General features: G+C 45.3%; 1 protein-coding gene across 4 annotated transcripts in view; it reads left to right on the forward strand.

Annotated features, from left to right (window-relative positions):
* Positions 1–20457, forward strand: part of BORCS8 (BLOC-1 related complex subunit 8) — a 1082199-nt gene that overhangs the window by 170534 nt on the left and 891208 nt on the right. For all 4 annotated transcript variants that reach the window (XM_044053916.1, XM_044053917.1, XM_044053918.1 and 1 more), the window contains exon 3: positions 17111–17216. In XM_044053916.1, coding sequence (XP_043909851.1) covers positions 17111–17216 — 106 coding nt within the window. The remainder of the gene's footprint in view (positions 1–17110; positions 17217–20457) is intronic.

The following is a 20457-nucleotide window of genomic DNA, read 5'->3' on the forward strand; positions in this document are numbered from 1 at the left end:
GCCCTATTGCGGAAGCTTCCTTTGAGAAGAATACCCAGAACATGATGAAACACTTTGAGTTTTCTCTGATTTTCAGAAGCGGCGTTACAACCTTTTAAAAATGGGTATCCCCTGCCCCTTCCCGAGTTCCTCCTGTCCTTGAGGCTTTCAGGAATGCTTTTTAGTCCACATCTTATGCACATGATTCTCAACCACCAATGTGAAGTTGTTCGATCTCGCCGTTTGTTCTTACACACGGGTTCGGAGCCGAACCCTCGGCTCCGAGTCGGCCACATTCCAAGCTCTGCGTCTTAAGAGAAGCTCGAGGCACAGTCCCTATCCCATGATCCCCTGCTGCTAACCCTCAGATGTGAAGTTGTTCGATCTCGCCGCTTGTTCTTACACACGGGTTCGGAGCCGAACCCTCGACTCCGAGTCGGCCACATTCCAAGCTGTGCATCTAAGAGAAGCTCAAGGCACAATCCCTATCCCATGATCCCCTGCTGCTAACCCTCAGATCTAGTTTGCTGCTGCAACAGGTCTCGTCGAGTGAGAGCTCGGGCCAGTATACTCTATATTTTTTCTACTTATATATACATATATTTAGCTAAAATTCTTAGATTGTTGAAGTTTTTTATTGGATAGCATAGTTAGTATAGTATAGTTTGTGTGTGTGTGTGTGTGTTTTAATTAGCGTTAGCTTGTTTGGGAGTGGCTGCCCCTCGACCTTAGGCCATTTTCCCTTTTTTCTGTCAGGGCTCTGGCAGAAACTGTTACTGATAATTCCCTAGTTAATCGATAGTTTCCTTACTAGTTGCGTGTTTTCTTAGTGACAGTGCATTTTATATATTTCTCTTACTTTATATAAATACATATAGATATATATATCTAGCCTAATATACTTAGACTACTGTTATTATTAGGATTAGTGTGGTGTGCTTTTTACATGTACAGTTGCATTTGCTTTTCTTTGAGAAAAAATGTCAGAAAAAGCCAAATCTGGCTTTAAACGTTGCCAGTGTGGACAGAAAATGTCCATTACTGACAACCATGTTTCCTGCGTATACTGTCTGGGTCCTCTCCATCTTCAAGAGGATTGTTCCATCTGCCACTCGTTTAGTGGCAGAGTGATGATGGAGAGACGCAGGAAGCTGGTTGAGAGAGGTCTCCTGAAGCCGGAGTTTCAGGAGACATTGGACAAGGCAGACCAGTTATCGAAGTCTTCGAAGGGGTCGAAGTCTACGAAGGTATCGGAGACCAGGTCATGGGCTCAGTGTACCTCATCTAAGATTCGGTTGCTGGCTCCACAGACCTTGAAGCCGAGCACCGAGATACTGCCTCGAGTTGAGGTCCAGGTCTTGGGAGTCAGTATCAGAGGTACCCCCTTCATCGATCCTTCGCTCGGTGACATCTTCGGCCCCTTCGACCCATTCCTCCAGACTGTCTGACACGGATGTGGATCGAGTGGTGCAGAAACTGATGGAGAACACGGCCTTATCCAAACTGATTGTGGTTTCGAAGCTTGAGACCCTTCCTGTCCCATCTCTTGATCCTCCTCCGAGATTAGTCGAGTCATCGGAGCCGGGAGTCGAGGATCTGATGATCGTTGATCCACCGGGGCCGAAGCCTTCTTTAGTGCTTTCGGCTCCACTGACCTCGACACCCTCGGTACCCTTCGAGGGGTCTTGGAGCCGACAATCTCCTCTGTTCTGGGGGGGGGGGGGGGTCGAACCGAACTTTCGGTTCCAACTCTTCCCCTCGGTGCCTCGGCGCAAATTAGTTTGGCTCCGTCCTCTGGATTGGAGCCCGTGGTTCCGGGCCCGGGGATGCCACCGTCTTCTTCGGAACCGGTGGAGCCCTCGGCCCGGGGCTCCGGTGCTTTAGAGACCATGAGGAAGGTCTTGTCTGGTAAGACTTTCACATCATCAGACTCTTCTTCTCCCTCCCCAAAGGGTCCATGTTCTGTCTCTGCACCACAGATCCCGGCCAAGCGTAGAGACCAAAGGCCTCAGTCAACCCCAGAGGGTGAACCTTGCTCCTCGGAAGCTTCACCAGATGCCCCCTCTGATGATGTCCCGAGGAAGAGGTTGTGCAAGAGGAGGCACATTGATTCCCCACAGGAATCTCTGACATCGGATACCAACTTGGATGAGTCAGAGGGGTCCCCACGGTTCTCCACGGAGGATGTCTCTTTTGCCGATATCCTTGAAATTCTCAAGCAGAGGGGTGACTGGCAGTCCCTTGCCCCCACTGAGGACGAGTCGGTGTTACTGAAGGCTTTTGGGGCTCAACCTTCCACCTCCTGGGTAACTCCACCCTTCGACGAGTTAATGGAGTTAATAGCTCAAAGGGTGTGGGAGTCCCCTGACACATTGGAACCAGTCACTCGGAGGCCCAATAAGTACATCACTGCCCCACAAGATAAGGCGTACCTCACCAAAGGGGTCCCAGTTGATGCTATGGTGGTGGCAGCGGCCACCAAGAAGGAAATGTCTGAAGCATCTTCCTCTGTTCATCCTCCTAATAAGGACTCCTGGACGATGGACAGGTACGGGAAGCGCATTTTTAGGTCAGCAACGTTTTCCATGCGATCACTGAACTACCTCACTCATTTTACCCGTCTTCAGAGAGATCTCCTCAAGGAGTTGGGAGATACTCTTGAGGGTACTACAGATGCTGCGGTCTCAGACAAGGTGACAGCACAGCTCAATACCCTAAACTCTATCGTGAACTCATCCATGCGGCTCATTTCATATGCAGCCGATGTATCGAGTAGGGCTGCAGCTTCAGCGATCGCTCTGAGGAGACGATCCTGAATGCGCCTATGCTCCTTTGTGGAAGCCTTTGTCTTCCTTTACTAATGTCCTTTTTGATGGCTCCTCCTTGTTTGGGTCCAAAGTGAAGGAGATGCTCACTAGGTGTGAGCAAGAAGGAAAGACCCTGTCTGCCGTAGGGGTCCGTTTTTCTGCCCCTTCTAGACCATATCCCAAAGGGCAAAGAGGTGGAAAAATGTGGTTCCGGAAGACTCAGGGAGCTTTCCAATCCACACCTAGTGAAACCCCCTCCAGAGGCAGAGGAGGGGGAAGGAATGGAAGACGCCGCCCAGGTGGCAGAGGGGGTCTGCAGAACCAGGGCGACAGGGATAGTGTCCCTGGCAAGCCCTTCCAGCACTCCTGAGTGGAGGCCCGGCTGTCCTGCTCTGGAGACAGTTGGGGGTCGTTTGGCTTTATACCCAGAGGCCTGGCTAAATCTCACTTCAGATTCCTGGGTAAAAAGCATAATAACCAGAGGATACAACATCCTGTTCTTAAACAATCCTCCTATCCAAAAAAGATTCCTAGATGTTCCACCCAATCTGAGGGATCAGGCAGCCATAGAAATACAAAGGCTGTTAGAAAAAAGTCATCCAGCCAGTCCCAGCGGACCAAATAGGATCCGGAACTTACTCAAAGTTCTTTTTAGTTCCAAAGAAAACAGGGGACTGGAGGCCAATACTGGACCTCAGCAAATTCAATACCTTCGTGAAGAAGGAAAAATTCCGGATGGTCATGCTACAATCGATCCTTCCCTTTCTTCAAACGAATGATTGGATGTGCTCCATAGATCTCAAGGATGCATACTACCTCGTCAAAATGGCCAAGCCATCCAGAGATCACCTGCGCTTCCGGCTGGGAGCCAGTCATTTTCAGTTTCGAGCTCTGCCCTTTGGCCTCACCTCAGCCCCCAGGGTGTTCACCAAGTGCATGGCAGTAGTGGCGTCCCACCTGAGATGACTAGGATTCTGGGTGTTTCCATACTTAGATGACTGGCTCCTAACCGCCACCACCAGGCATCACCTATTGCAAGCCAGGGACTATACAATCAATCTCTGTTCCCACTTGGGCATAACTAAACTTCGAAAAATCTGTCTTATCGCCCTCACAGCATATATCATTCATAGGAGCGGAATTGGACACTACCTTATCCCTGATTAGACTTCCCGATTCAAGGGTTTCAACCCTGAAGGGAACAGGTTTCTGTTCTCCTAGAAAACAAAAGGGTCCCAGCCGCACAAGTTTTGAAAGTTTTAGGTATGATGGCAGCAGCCCTTATCGCGGTCCCCCTAGGGAGAATGCACATGAGGATCCTCCAATGTCTACTCTTCGCACAGTGGTTTTACTAACAGCTACCATTGTCACACAACATCCTACTCACAGAATCGTGCCAACGGGATTTTCGTTGGTGGATGAACAGTCAGGAACTTACGATAGGCTGCCCGTTTGTTCTTCCTCCCCCTTTAGCCACAGTGACCACGGACGCTTCCCTGATAGGGTGGGGGGGGGACTTTTTCAGGGAAGAACAGTTCAAGGCCAGTGGTCAGAAATGAGTACAAACTGCACATCAGTGTCCTAGAGTTAAGAGCAGTGTTCCTAGTGTTGCAACACTTTCACAACTACTTACCTCAGGAAACAGTTGCAATTCAGACAGACAACATGTCAGTGGTCTGGTACATAAACAAGCAAGGAGGAACCAGGTCTTACCACCTATACAGAGAGGCCCTGAGGATCTGGCAATGGGCTGTGTCCACCGGACACTTTCTCATAGCAACGCACATCCCGGGGACGTCCAACGTAATAGCGGACAGGTTGAACAGAGCCATCCTGCTGCCTCAAGAGTGGTCCCTCAAAAATCAGGTAGTGGAGAGAATTTTCCACAGATGGGGCCAGCCTTGCTGCGACCTTTTTGCTTCCCCCTTGAATGCCAAATGCGGAAGCTATTTCGCCCTACTTCCCCCTCCTGGGGGTGCCCCCAGGGACGCACTTGTACACGATTGGCCCCCGGGTCTCCTATATGCCTTCCCTCCTGTTCCACTAATCTCGAAATTTCTGCAGAAAGTCAAGGGTCTGAAAAGGATGATCATCTTGATAGCCCCATTCTGGCTTCGACAAATCTGGTTCCCTTCCTCCAAGCTCACCAAATAGAAGAACTTTGGACTCTGGACCCAGTGCCAGACCTGCTGACCCACTCGTCAGGAGTTCTTCACCCCTCTCTCTCGTCCCTCAAACTGACAGCATGGCTTGCTCCACTTCCCAGCTTAGCCAGGTCGGATCTTTTATCTCCAGCAGTACAATATATTCTGATTTCTTCCCACAAATCCTCCTCTAGAAAATTGTATAAGAGCAAGTGGAAACGTTTCGCGTGTTTGGCCTCCAAACAAGGTTTAGATCCCTTGGTTGCTCCTATTCACAAGATTCTGGAATTTCTATCTACTCTTTTTCACCAGGGGGCTTCAACATCCACCATAAGGGTACAGCTGGCTGCCATATCTAATTTTCATGTGGGAGAAGGAGGCGCGACTATTATGTCGCACAGGCTTTGTAGGGCTTTCATGAAGGGAACTTCTCTCTGACCACCTGTTCGGAGCCCAGTCTTTCCTTGGAATTTAAATCTGATGCTATCGCCGATTGAACCAGCTTCATCATGCCCACTGAAATACCTTTCTTGGAAAACTCTATTTCTGGTGGCAATCACCTCGGCCCTCAGAGTGTCGGAGCTGCAGGCACTGTCAATTAGACCACCATATCTGATATTTCACCCAAACAGGGTCACCTTATGTACTAATCCATCTTTTCTACCAAAAGTCTGCTCAGAATCGAGTCTTAATTAATCCATAGAGCTTCCCACCTTTTTCAAGAACTATACCAATAAGCTGGAATACATGCTTCACAAATTGGACGTGCACAGACAATTGAGATTTTTACGTAGACAGAACAAAAGAATTCAGGAAATTGGACCAACTATTTGTGTCTCATGCAGACAGTAAGAAAGGACTTGCAGTCACAAAAATCACGCTATCCAAATGGCTCTCAGACTGCATAAACTTTGTTTATTCATCTTCAAATCAGCCTACTCCCCTCAAAATTAAAGCTCACTCTACTAGAGCCGTTTCTACTTCTCTAGCACATGCGGCTCGCTTGCCTATAGATACCATTTGTGCTGCAGCTACCTGGGCCAAACCTCATACGTTTATTACTCATTACAAAGTGGACAGGGCCTCCAGGGACAGGGCTTCCTTTGGTTCCACTGTTCTCAGGAATGTTCTCCCGTGAGCCACCTGGGGTTTAGAGTGCTGGGGACACTACCCGTGTGTAAGAACAAACTGCGAGATCGAACAACTTCACATAAAGAAGTTACGTTCTTACCATAACGCTCCATGTGAGTTGTTCATCTCGCCTTTGTTCTTACATTCCCGCCCTCCTTCCCCCCTCCATGTTCTGGAGGAATAGGTACGACTCGTGGCTGGTCGTCTTCTCATGGTTCCCTGTGACTGCCTGTGCCCATGTATGCATGCGTAGTCAGACAGGTATAACATAGTTGCCTGTTTTTATATTTACCTTCTAGGTATATATGTGTATAGGTAAATTTGATGCGTATGCATGTGTAGGCAGGTAGATATGTTGTTACCTGGTTTCTTTGCAAACTAGATCTGAGGGTTAGCAGCAGGGGATCATGGGATAGGGACTGTGCCTCGAGCTTCTCTTAGACGCAGAGCTTGGAATGTGGCCGACTCGGAGCCGAGGATTCGGCTCCGAACCCGTGTGTAAGAACTAAGGCGAGATGAACAAGTCACATGGAGCGTTATGGTAAGAACATAACTTCTTTTTTCCTAAAAAGACCAGACAGGTTTAACAAGGAGCCTGATAACCTAAAATAGTTGCACAAAAATCCAGCGGCAGATCCTTCTGCAGTATCTCTCTCCTTGATGAGCCCTCTAAACTTCTGCTCAGTGCTAATGCCATACCTGCGGACAAAGACAGTAGGGCTGTGGATAGACGGGGAAAGAAGGTTTACATATCTGCTGCTGTTGTGTTTAGGGCAATTAACTACCAGACTCAAATGTCAAAGTACTGTATCTCTGTCTTGCATTCCTTAAAGTTATGCTGGACGCTCGTACAGCAGAGTCAAAGCAACAAATGAAGAATCTACTATCTCAGACCACTTAAATAGCCAGACACCGCATTAAGTGCAGCTAAAATGCTGTGAATGCTTCTTCTAAGGTAGCTGCTCTGGATCTGTTGTTTGCAGATATGCATTGCTTCGCAATCATCCTATCCCTAAGGATTTCAAATCTAAACTTCTAGACCTTCCTTGGACAAAGACTTACTGTGTTTTGTCCTCAAGCTGTCATCCTCTTCAGAACTCACCGAGACCCGGGTAAAACTGTAAAAGACAGCAGGCTAATTCTAATCACATTGTATGCAAGATATCATTAGATGGGATCCTAGGACATCTCAGAAACATAAAAAACCCTAGGATAAGGTACTCTGATAAACCCCATATGAACTTCCAATGGGGATACCTACCTTTGGAAGTAAAATCTGTGACTACGTCGGCAGTCCCCTTCCCCACCTTTAGCCCCATTACTCTTCTCTCCCAAAGACTGTCTTTTTCCCTGGCCAGGTGAAAATCTATTACCACAGACAAGTAGGTCTTGTCCATCATCAAAGACAGATGTTCTGAGTGTTTCATTATTTCAGTCATCACATTTGGGTTATCCCTGCCAGGGTGGCCCTCAGCCAGCCTGAATACGAGATACTTGGTATTTCTGTGTTGGTTGCTGTCGCTTCAGGACTGACTTCCGGTCATCAGTAGTATTAAGTAAGGCAGCTGATGCCATTATGCCAGTCTTTCTTGCCATGGAGCCCGAAGCAGAAGTAGTTCACACAAGTGCTGGTCGGCCGCTACCTGTGTTATCGTCTCACGAATTGAAGTTTAAGTCTTCTAAAGCTTAATACCCCATTGGGGAGCTTTTTTTCTTGCACTAACTGATGTCAGAAAAAGTTAATAATCGTCTCGTCTGTGGAAAGCAAATACCACACCGAGATTTCCATTCTTACTGCATCAGTTTTTTAGGCCCAGACCAGACGTCCCCTGTTCTAGCTTCTGTGCTTTCTTCAACTCCAGAACTATCCATCATCGGGCCCTTATTGTAACCAGATATTTTCGCTTATAGTCCTTGAAATCTGATATAGCTTTTGGTAAGTCATTCGACAGCAAATCTTCCAAAACGATGTAAAGATAAAGACAGAGACAGACCGCACAGATCCAAACCTACTGACGATGCTTCCGTTAAGTTTAGTCGTCAGTTCTCCGGTCCTCAGTGAGGTGCTTTCGCAGCCCCTGATGCCTGCTTCTGTGGATTCACAGGCCGCTACCGAGACCTTTTCGGAGTCTGGTATGCCTCAAAACTTTTCTTCAACTAAGGTTCCTGCTTCCGTTTCTACCTTGGATGGCTCCGGAGCAGCTGAGCAGGCACCAGCTTCTGAGGAAGTCCTTTGCACTACTGATGCTTGACACAATCTGACGTCTTCTTTCGTAACTACCGTTTTTTCAAAACCTGCTGAGTTTCTATCGTCCAGGGTACGAACCACACCCAAGAAACTGACCTCTGAGACGCCTGCTTCCTTGCCTCAGTCTCAAATGCTTAAAATGGCGTAAGATTTTACCACGTTGATCCGGAGAAGCCAAGCTACCCCATCCAAAAGGAAGAGAGATCTGTCCCCTGTAGTTCTGTCTGAACAAGAGTCCGATGAATCTGAATATGAAGACCTGCAACCCCTCCCTGACTCCCATACATTTTTTTAAAAATCATACTGCTGACCCTGAGGTAATTTCTCAAGGACCTAATGGGATTAAAGCAACCTCTGCTAAGAATCCCACTCCCTCAGATAAGGATACCTGAGCACTGGACAGGTGGGGTAAAAAAGTATACACCTCAACTACTCTTGCTGTCAGAGCAGTAAATTGTCAGTTCCATATACTGAAATTTCAGCAACATACCCCGGAACTCTTTAAACAAAAAATATCTTCCTTTCCTGTTTGGGCAGACTCTAAAGAATTACAAGAGTTAATAGATTCTGCAAGTCAAGTAACTAAACACACCTTGCACTGTGGCTTTGACGGCCTAGAAGCTTCTTGCAGGACAGCAGTCACCAGATCCGTCATAAGACGACATGCATGGCTTAAGGAACAGCCCTTGCCAGACCATGTCAAATCTAAATTGCTTAATGCCCCTTTGCACAAAGATTACTTATTTGGCACCAAGGCAGAAGAGGTGTTGAAAAAGATGGAAGAAAAAACAAAATCTATGCAAACAGTTAAAGATTTCTTGCAGTTATAGCCACCTAGGTTCAGCAGGCATTGTCCTAGCAAACACTGGTCCTTTCCTGCTCCCAGTAAGCCACTCCAGTCTAGGTCCTGGAGAACCAGACCCCCCCCCAGACAGCAGCCACAAGGAATGCAGAGATCTAAGTAGTGGACTACCTCCACTTCAAAACCAGGGAGTACTAAGCCACTTCCTTATGGTAAGAACTCTCAATGACTCGCCTCCCCCACCCCCTCCCTATGCCCACCTTCACTCCCTTAGTAGGAAAACTCTCCTTTCACACAAACACCTGGGCCACCATTACCAATGACCACTGGGTTCTGAACATAGTGTCCCATGGATACAAATGTTCCTTCCACGTCCTTCCAACCCCAAAAGGGCTCCCAGAACTACCCCCAAACCAATAAGCAGAGGCTTAAAAGCAAATTATTTCATTGCTCTCTATGAGGGCAGTAGAGCACGTTCCTGCAGAACAGATAGGCCAAGGTTTCTACTCCAGACTTTTTCTGGTACCCAGAAAAGAGGGCACCTGGCGCCCCATACTCAATCTATCTAGTCTAAACACCTTCCTGATGATCCCAAAATTCAAAATTCTCACCCTCCAGCAGCTGCTGCCCATGCACTCCAAGGATACTTGGCTAGCCACCCTGGAACTAAAAGATGCCTACCTTCACATTCCTATCAGGGAATCATGCAGGAAATATCTCCGTTTCAGCGCAGGCTCCCAGTACTTTCAGTTCTCTGCACTTCCCTTTGGCTTATCTATTTCCCCCAGAGTTTTCACAAAATGTCTGGCTCCAGCCATTGCCTTTTGCAGACAAAGAAATATTCAGATTTACCCATACTTAGACGACTGCCTTATTCAGGCAGACAGCCAGGAAAAGCTGCTCAAGCACCTGGCCTTTGTAAAGACTTTACTAACCTCTGTAGGGTACACAATCAACGAAATTAAATCCAAACAGTTGCCCACCCAAAGGATAATCTTCCTGGGAGCAAGCCTGGACACAGCATCCCAGATGGCATTCCTTACACCAGAGAAACAAATGTTCCTGACAGCCTACTTCTCTCAACTAGCCACCAAGCCCCAGCTGTCTGCAAGGAAGATTGTGCAAGCTCTGGGGTTCATGACATCTTGCATACTACTCATTCTATATGCCAGACTGAATATGAGGAAACTTCAGTGGTACCTAAAAAGCCTTTGGTGTCAACACTCTCAAGACCTGGAAATTCTTCTATTATTCCTTTCCTCGGAAAAGATTTTCTTTGGTGGGTAACAGCATGCTCCCACAACAAGGGGACTGCCTTTTTCACCCCCCCTCGTCACCCAGACCCTCACCAAAGATGCATCAGACTATGCTTGGGGTGCACACCTGGACGGCAGGTGCATACAGGGCCAATGGAGCCGGCAGCAAATCCCTCTGCACATCAGTTAAAAAGAGATGTTGGCTGTGCACCACGCCTTGATAGCCTTCAAGCCCCTTCTCTCTCCAGAGGCTCTCCTGATCAAAACAGACAACACAACATTGATGTGGTATATCAACAATCCGTGAGGGACTCACTCCTACCCTCTATGCAGTCTGGCCATGACCCTTTGGCACACAGCTCTGCCATGCAACTACACCTGTTAGTGCAATTCCTACCAGTCTCTGTCAACTCTCTGGCAGACCAGTTAAGCAGAAATCTTCTGGACCCACACGAGTGGCAACTCAGCAAAATAATCTTCTCCCTAATAACTCAGAAATGGAGCATCCCAAGGGTCGACCTCTTTGCCTCCCACACCAACATTCAGCTCAACAAATTCTGCACCAGAGAGCATCACTGCATGGCTTGGAAAGTGGATGCCCTGTCCTTCCCCTGAGTCAGTCTAGCGGTCTTTGCCTTTCCTCCTCTTCCTCTTATCCCCAGGGTACTGCTCAAAATAAAGGAGGAAAAACCAAGGAACATTCTTATAGCTTCAGACTGTCCCCGGCAGCACTGGTACCCCTTTCTGAGCAGCCTGTCCCCGCTGCCTCCTTGGCATTTTCCCCAGATTCCAAATCTCCTGACCCAGAGGGAAGGGAAATTCATGCATCCCCAATTGCAGACACTCATTTTGGCAGCTTGGCTTACTCCCTAACCCAGAACCAATCTGCCAACCTCAGTAAACAGGTTCTTGATGTTATCCGAGAGGCCAGATACCCTAGTACCAGAAAATCTTATGCTGACAAATGGAAAAGGTTCTGCACCTGGATCCAGGCTAAGGGAGCCAATACGCCACAACCCTCCCCCTCATCCTGGATTACTTAGCTGACCTACTACACAGTGGTCTCTTTCTCCTCTCTAAAAATTCATGCCTCTGCTATTTCTGCTCATTTTCCCTCTGAGCAGCCCCTTTTCTCATACCCCTTGATCAAACAGTTCCTAAGAGGGGCTAGCAACTTGAAGCCACCCAGGAGGACACCAACACCAGTTTGGGAACTTATCTTTGTACTGGAAAAGCTCCCCCTCCCCCTTTCAAATCAGCTTCTTCTACAGAGCTAAAATTTCTCTCCTGGAAGACAGCTTTCCTTCTGGCCATCACCTCAGCCAGTAGAGTGTCTGAGCTACAAGCACTCATGGCTGTGAAACCCTTCATCATCTTCCATGCTGACAGGGTATCCCTCAGAACTAATCTGTCCTTCATGCCCAAGGTGATGTCCAGTGTGGCACTCAACCAATCCCTTCATTTGACCACCTTTTTTCCTAATCCTCAGAACAAGGGGGAAAGGATTCTGCACTCTCTCTAGATGTGCACAGACAGCTCAGATTCTATCTAGACAGGACTAAATCCTTCAGAAAGTCTTATCAATTGCTGGTTAGCTTTGCTTCAGGGCCAGAAGACAAGACCATCTCCAAACAAACCATCTCCAAATAGATAGCACACTGCATCCACTTCTGTTGCAAACAGCATGGAGAGCATCCCCCTAAGGAGGTCAGAACACACTCAACCAGAGCAGCCCCCACCTGTGCAACTTTCTTCAGAGGAGTCCCCACCAGGGACATCCTGGAGGCTGCCACCTGGACATCTGTTCACACTGTTCACCAAGCATTACCACCTGCCTCCCTTCTCCAAATCTAGGGCAGGGTTTGCCTCTGCAGTCTTGCAGGCATCCTAGCCAGCTCCTAGTTTCCTTGACTGCCTCCACCCTTTTCCTCAGCTTTGGGAATCAACCCAAGTGTGATGACTGCAGCAGTGAAACACAAAGAACATAGTACAGTTGTGTACACTTACCATAAATGTAGATGTTTTAGTGTATTTACTGTTGCAGTCCTGGCTTCCCTCCCTCCATCCCTCTTTCCTATTTTTTCCTTACAAGGGACATATTGGCATTTATTTTCCACTGGTAGGGTTCTTCCACCAAAACCTGGCTGCTGCTTGGGGGCTCCTGACAGGTTAGGGCAAGAAAAACTGATGTGGTGTCGGCTGCCTTACTTTATACTACTGACGACCTGACGTCAGTCCTGAAGTGACAGCAACCGATGCAGAAATACTAAGTCTCTGGTATTCGGGTCAGCTGAGGGCTACCCTGGCAGGGATAACCCCAATGTGATGACTGCAACAGTGGGAACACTCTTACATCTACCTTTATGGTAAGTGTACACAACTGTACTTTATGCCATGTCCTGGAAAAATATTCCCCCTCTGAAAAACATGGCACATCCTCCTCACAATCAAATGTCTCTTCTTGCTCCTTCATTCAAGACCCCTTTTATTAGGGCACCATTGAGCAAGTCCCAGGACTTCATGGGAAAAGGGTTTTTCTAGTGGTAAGGGAACAATGGCAGTGGAAACCCATCCTAGACCTGTCTTTGATAAATACTTACTTGAGGTCACCGTCCTTCGAAATGTTCTCTTTTCACTCTTCTGTCTTTCATCCCCCACCCCAAGCTTTCTTAGTGTCACTGGATCTGAAGGATGCCTACTTACACATACCCGTTCGTCGTCTTTGCAGGATATTCCTCAGATTTTCCTCTGTATCCACACACTTTTAATTTACTGCTCTGACTTTTGGTCTTTCCACGAGTGTTCACAGTGTCCAGCTCCAGTAGTGTCTTTCTGGATGACTTGTTGATTCAGGCTCTCTCACTCCAAAAATTCTCCTTCAGCATCTATGCCTCACCCTGCAATTCCAGACATGTTTGGATTTCACACAAAATCTTGTGTGGCCCCTGCACAGGACCTGGTTTTCCTGGGGTGTATACTGGGCACACAAAAATGCATTTCTTCCTCCCCAGTAGAAATTTCACAGTCTGTCACTTTTTCCTCAAATTCTCTCCTCCACAACCCATTGCTCAGCAGGGAAGATGCTAAGAACTTTGAGATTCATGGGAGCTACCATCGCTGTGCTCCCCCTGACCAGTGGTACCTGAAGTCTGTGTGGTCCAAGCACCATCACCCCTTGTACACCCTGATTCTCCTCCCCCCTTTTCTCAAAAATGCGCTGCTTTGGTGTAATGGACAGGTCATCCTCAGTCTTGGACTGGTATTCAGACCACCTTCTCCTCTTCAACAGGTTCACACAGACACCTTGGACAATGCATGGGGGCATGGACAGGATCACACAGAGTGCAGGGCAAATGGCAGCCTCAGGTCCTGAAAGACCATATTAATCTGAAAGAAATGAGGGCCCTTCAAATAGCTCTTCAGACGTTTGACCACCTTTGAAAGCCCAGGTCACTCCTAGTGTACACAGACAACACCAAAGTCATGTGGTACATAAACAGGGAGGCACAAGGCATTGCCAGCTGTGCAAGTTAGCACAGGAGTCATGGAACATGGCCACCCAGATGGACAATTATACTCATTGTCAAGTACACTCCTTCTCAGGACACTGTGCTAGCAGACTGCCAAAGCCACTCCCGGGAGGACTCCCACAAATGGACGTTGAACATACAGGTTTTCCATATTGTCACCCTTCAATGGGGTACTCCTCATATAGACCATTTTGCATCACTAACCAGCCATTAGCTCCCCCAACTTTGCACCAGAGACCTTTGTCCCACGCCTGGAGGACAGATGCATTTTCATTCTAATGGATAGGAAAGTTCTTCTGTGCATTTCCTCCTCTGCTTGTTCTTCCAGAACTTCTTCTCAAGTCATAAAAGGAAGCACCCCACTGGCATCTTTTTGGCAAAGGCAGCACTGGTTTCCCCTGCCTTTTCACCTGACAAAGGGAAATTACAGGAAATTACCTCTTCAACTGGACCTGTTAAATCAGCAAAAAAAGAATTGCTGCTCCACCAAAATCTTCCTTTCTCAACTTGACCCTGTGGATGATAGGATTGTAATTCCTCAAAGACACTTCTCTGAGGTGGTTAAGTACCACAAGAAGGCAAGAGATCCACTACTAGAAAATCTTACACAACTAAATGTAAAAGATTCTCTTATTGTTGCCGCAAACAGTCAGGACCCAGTGTTATCACAAGTTCCTGCTGTACTTTAATATCTTTGTAAACTCTTCAGTAAAACCTCACCTGACGCTATCAATGCCTGCTTGCCTCCCTCTTAGCCTTCCACTTATGACTAGGTGGAGGTCAAACCTTTCCTCAGGGGAGTCCTGCATCTTAACCCATCAAAGTATCCCATCTTTCCCACATGGGATCTTAATTTTTTGCTTGAAAACCTTACACTGCCTGTCTCCTTTGAACAAGCATCTTCTGCTTCCCTAAAATTCTGTACTTGGAAAACTATTCTCTTGGCTCTCGCCTCCACTAAGAGAGTTTCTGAGTTAAAACTCTCATGGCCATTCCCCCTTAGCTAATTTTTCACAAAGATTGATGACTGTCAGGGCTAATCCATCCCTCATTTCTAAAGTAATGAACGACCTGTCCCTCAATCAGACTATTCATCTTCCCACTTTTTTTCCCAATACTCAAAGGGGGGGGGGGGGGTCTTATATTCTCTGGACATTTACATGCAACTCGGATTTTATCTGGATAAAACTAAATTCTTTAGAGAGATTGACCAACTGTTTGCATCATTTATGAGCCCTAAACTGGGCTATCCAGTCTCCAAACAAACTATTGCAACTTGGAATTCTAAGGCTTTTTTTTTCTGCTACTAGCACTATTGTAAGGCAATGCCTACCTGCCCTAAAGCACATTCCACTATGTCAGTGGCTTCCTCAGGGGAACTGCACAAAGGAATAGACTGCATGTCTATCTTGCAGGCAGCCACTTGGTCCTGTGTACACACCTTTACCAAACATTACAGAATTGATCCTTTCTCCAGATCCAGTGCTGCCTTTGCTAAGTCAGTCCTGTCTGGACTGCTGGGCAACTCCTTCTACTCAGTAGACACCCACACTTCCTTACTCCTTCAGCTCTGCGAATCACCCATATGTCAGGAATACTGCAACAGTGATTTCCTTCAGAACAATAATATAGTCGTGTAAGAACCTACCATAACAGTAGATGTCCTACTGGTAACTGTTGCTGGATTTCATCCCACCCTCCATTCCTTCTTCTCTACCTCACTTCAGCTTTCCTGTTTCTCTCCCCCTTTGCTTCAACCTCTGCTCTGCTATTTGAGAATGGTGGAGATTTCTGTCCTATTCGAGCTAAACCCCTCCAAGCTGACCAGTCTCCTCTCTCTCTCTCTCTCTAGTCTTCAGGCCACTGGCTTGGAGATGGTTTGAGGATCCATGCTTGTTCGTCCGTCTATATATGCCAAGACACATGAGCTGAGGTCATGCATCAGATGTACGACCTAGAAAAGGTAAAGCTTTTGTACCCTAGATGGGCATCAACTGTGACAACCCATATATCAGGAATACTGCAACAGTGATCAGTAGGACATCTACTGTTATGATAGGTTCTTACACAACTGTACTTTCACTGCAGGTCCCAAGGGAGTTAATCCAGCATTTGCCTTTAGAATTTATTTCTGCCCCACAGAATGGTAAGTATGCAATTACATTCTGGGAGGGAGGCTGTCTCGAAAAATCCAAATCAGTACTCCTTGCCCCCTCCCCCCCCCACCCTGTTTGATAGTTGCAGCCTTATGGGAATATGACTGCCAGTTTAGGGTAGCTAGGTGAAGGCTGGCATGGAAGAGTGTTATACACCGTTTTGGAGTAGCTAGTAAACCCGTCTGTATTTTACCTATTTATAAAGATTGCATTGACAGAATGAAGTCCTGATATCTGCTTTTACTGTGAATACCTTATTCAGGTGTACTATATCTGTGAGGGTTAGCCTCCTACCATTCACCCCCCCTTTATGCAGATTGTATGTGTTTATATGTATATATATATATATATATATATATATATATATATGTATAGTATGAAATGCTAAGATGCAGCTTTTACTGTTAAGTGTTAGCATGCGTGTAGCTTGGCTTTGTGTATTCTAGGCATTTTATTATAGAGCGTCTGTTGCAATAAATTTATGGATTTTAATTCATTAGTTAAGTTTTGTGAGTTTTCTCATAGTTGCAGGAAGAATTGTCGTAATCTGGGCTGTAATGCAAATGGAAACTGTCAGAATGGCTTTAGACTAGCTTGCAGAACACCAGTGGGTCAAATTATACTATCAGCTGTGAAAAGATGGACAGAGGTGGAAACTCTATTTGATTTGCCTACACAACCTCCATCTTTTTCATCCATCTGAGCTACCACCAACTCGGCCAGATGGGATCTCGCTTTAGTATCTCACGCAAAGAACACTTTCAGAAGTTCAGCATCCCCCTCCCTTATGATGCACTGCAGTATCTGTAGTGGAAAATTAATCCACCTACCTGGTGTGAGAATAGATCCCCACAGCTTTCTGATCTTCCAGCATCAAAGGTGCAGTTGTGCTACCTGTTGAGCTCCTGAGATGTTCCGCTTAGAATTATCCTTGAACCCATGTGGAACAGACCATTGTCCCACCATAGCATCCTTCATTTGTTTGTTTTGCTTATATTTTGAAAATTTAAGTAAAAGTCGTGCACAAATGTTAACACTTTTTTTAATTTTATTTTAGGGTTCCACTCAGTGGGTGTTGCTTGAATTTCCACAGACTGTTAATGTTTCAGAACTGCTGATTCAGTTTCAAGGCGGTTTTGCAGGAAGACTTTGCAGACTGGAAGGTAATTTAAAAATTGCAAAACTAATTATTGTGATTTAGCCATTATGGTGATGTACCTTTTCCATGTTTTCTTTCCCCTTCATATCTCCTGCTGTAATATGCACGCCAAGAGGGAGACATACCCAACAAGAATTTGCAAGGTCTCTTAATAAAAGGTAGACTGTGCTTGTCCAACTCATTGCAGCATGACTTGTCTAATGCGTATCTTATCATTCATAGCAGACTGCGTCTGCAGGTGGGTCTACCTGAAAACATTGAAAGCCCACAATATCGAAGACCAAGTTGTCGAGATGAAAGCATCAAAACCTAATTTCAGTGAATGACCGGATCATCGAAACCATTCCCACGGTAAGTAACCTTTTGGTCAACAAGGTGGACTTGCCCTTTTCCCAACTGTAGTGCGATCTCGGGGTTGATATATTTAGTTGGGGGGGTTAGGGATGGTACGGTTTCATTTTAATTAGTTGTGGTATGAATAGTTACTTACCCTGGGAATGGATTTGACAATCTGGTCGTTTGCTGAAGTGAGGTTTTGATGCTTTCGTCTCGACAGTTTCTTCTTCGATATTGTGGGCTTTCAATGTTTTGAAGTAGACCTCTGCAGACATATTCCAGTAGTGCATCCCGAATGTGGGGAAGTGGGGTGGGGTTAAGGTGCCAGGGAATCTTTTGGGTTTCCATTTAATAGAGTGTGGTCTCTTGAAGGATTTTTCTTTACTGTAATAATTTTAGGTGTTATTTTTTAAATAGATTATTGAAGTTCATAGAATAGGAGTAAAGGCGCAAAGGACAAGTCTGGTAAAAATGACTTGCATTTTCTCAAGCCCCGGGGGAAAAAAATAAAAAAAATGTCACTGCTCCTCTGGGGTCAGGGAACACAATAAATTTGTTTGTATATTTTTGTAATTTTTAAGCATTTTGAAACCCACTTTTTTCAAACGTTTTTTTCATTAGCGTATGCTGTAAAGGGAATTAGTGATATAATGTATACTCTGTGTTTTTGCTTTTAGCTTGGTTAAATACAACATAAGTCAAGGTGAAGAAATGCAATAAGCTGTATGTGATAACCATAAGTTTGTGTCATATATGCTTTGTAACTGTGGGCAAAGAGTTCAGCCATTTGATGCTTCTGAGTTATGCCAGAACATAGGAAAGAATGGGCATGGTGGCCTCAGCATATTCTCGGACTTGTAAGTGTTCAGTCTTTATTTTTTTGTAGCAGGATTCTTAACCTTGTACTGCAGTGCATTTATCCCTAATGTTTTTTAAACACTTATAAGATCACTTTCTTTTCTTTCTTTCTTAATTAATTGTTGGTGTGTGTGTGTGTGTGTGTTTGTGTGTGTGTGTGTGTAATTTTTTTTTTTTTTTTTTTTTTTTACAGTTTGTTAGAGGTAAGTGTGCTGGTCAGTAGACTCTTCAGTCAAAAGCCATGTATAAAGTATAAAATAAAAAAGTATAAACAATACAAAAGGATACAGAGCAAATGCAGTAGTTTACATTGCACACAGTAAAATAAAATTATTCTAGAGTATAAAATGTTACAATTATCATTAGTAGTTTAGTTTAAGAGGGTATAAGTTTTGTATATACACTATATACAGTTATCACAGTAAACGCATTTATAAGAAGATATATATAATTCTATGGTGCACTGTAGGCCAGTGTTGGTCTGTGGGAAAGCAATAGTAGCTTGCATTCCAGAAGCAGTGGCATTTGGATTCCCTGTACAGGAATTGTGTAAGAGATTTCTTAAATTTAATTAATTTTTTTAGGTTTATATTTTGTTTTATTTCACTAGGCAGGTGATTCCTAAGTGCAAGGCTTATTCTGAAAAATACTATCACACCAGTTGCTTATTTAAATCTTGGTCCGGACAGTTTGAGGACGTCCTCTCTGCTGTTTCTAAGTTAATAAGTTTGATCTCTAAGGTAAGTTTTCTTTTCAGGGGTGGGCAGTAACCCAGAAGCAACATTTTGAAAACTAGGGTACCTACCCTCTACTAAGTATATCTAGTGGGGTGTGTTGAGCAAGTCACAGTGATAAGTGTTCTGGCCTGCTAAGAGAGCAAACCTTCACATTTTTATTTCAGCTGTCTGTAGTTTTTGCCAGTTATATGCTGAATGCATATTTATTAGGAGTGATGTGTATTCTACCTTTGGAATTAGCGCTTTTTGGCTATTGCTTTTAGAGAGGCTAGAAAGAGGAATTGTGAGCTAGGATAGTGCAGTTTAAGTTGGTGGAGAATTTTAGAGGTTATGCTGTCATTGTGAGTGGAGAAGTTCAAGAGAGGATCTCAGTTAAGTCCTAGGTATTTGTGCTCCTTAGTGATATTTCCATTTAAGTCTTGGGGTGGAAGATAGTTTTGTAATACTAGAGAATACCATTACATTAGTTTTAGAGGTACTGACTAAGTCTGTTTGTGTGAAGCCATTTTCAAAGGGCAATGACTTTTTTTGCAGATTAGTTTGGAGGGTCTGGTTGAATGCATTTGGTTTTCTAAAATTTAAAAACATTGTTCAGTAACAGCCTCAATTAATGCCGTCTGAAGTCATTCTTGAGAAGGCAGTTAAGTGCAGAGGTGTGTGTTCAGGCACAGTGAAGCTAATCTGCAAATTAACCTAGCCTATGCTCCTAAAAATGCAGTTTTAATAATGAATGAATGAACAATCCACTTACTACAGAAATATCCACTATTAAGAACTTCTGATACTATTGCATTTAATCATTAAGTAAAAATGTTTTGGTATTTTAACTAGGGAAGCATTAGCACGCCTGCTATCCTGATTTCTAAAGCAAATTTCTGTTGTTGTGGTGGTGCTGCGGTAGCATTGTTGCCTCACAGTAAGACATTGTCCTGTTCTGTTGCATTTAATCATTAAGTAAAAATGTTTTGGTATTTTAACTAGGGAAGCATTAGCACGCCTGCTATCCTGATTTCCAAAGCAAATTTCTGTTGTGGTGGTGGTGCTGCGGTAGCATTGTTGCCTCACAGTAAGACATTGTCCTGTTCAATTCTCAGCTAGAGCATCTTCTGTGTGGAGATGTGCGTGGATGGGCGTACCTTCGTTGAAGGTTGTGCGTCAGGGCCGGCAACTCGGCACATAAAAATCTACTGCCAATAATTAGCGGACCAGAGTTCCGCTATTGCGACCCCTAACCGGGAAAAGCCGAAAGACACAACAACAACTTATTCATGTTCTCGAGCACCATCTGTACAGATGTTAATGCTGACTTTATCT

The sequence above is a fragment of the Protopterus annectens genome, chromosome 13.part0 (genome assembly GCF_019279795.1).
Source record: "Protopterus annectens isolate FY-2018-M chromosome 13.part0, PAN1.0, whole genome shotgun sequence".
NCBI lineage: Eukaryota > Metazoa > Chordata > Ceratodontiformes > Protopteridae > Protopterus > Protopterus annectens.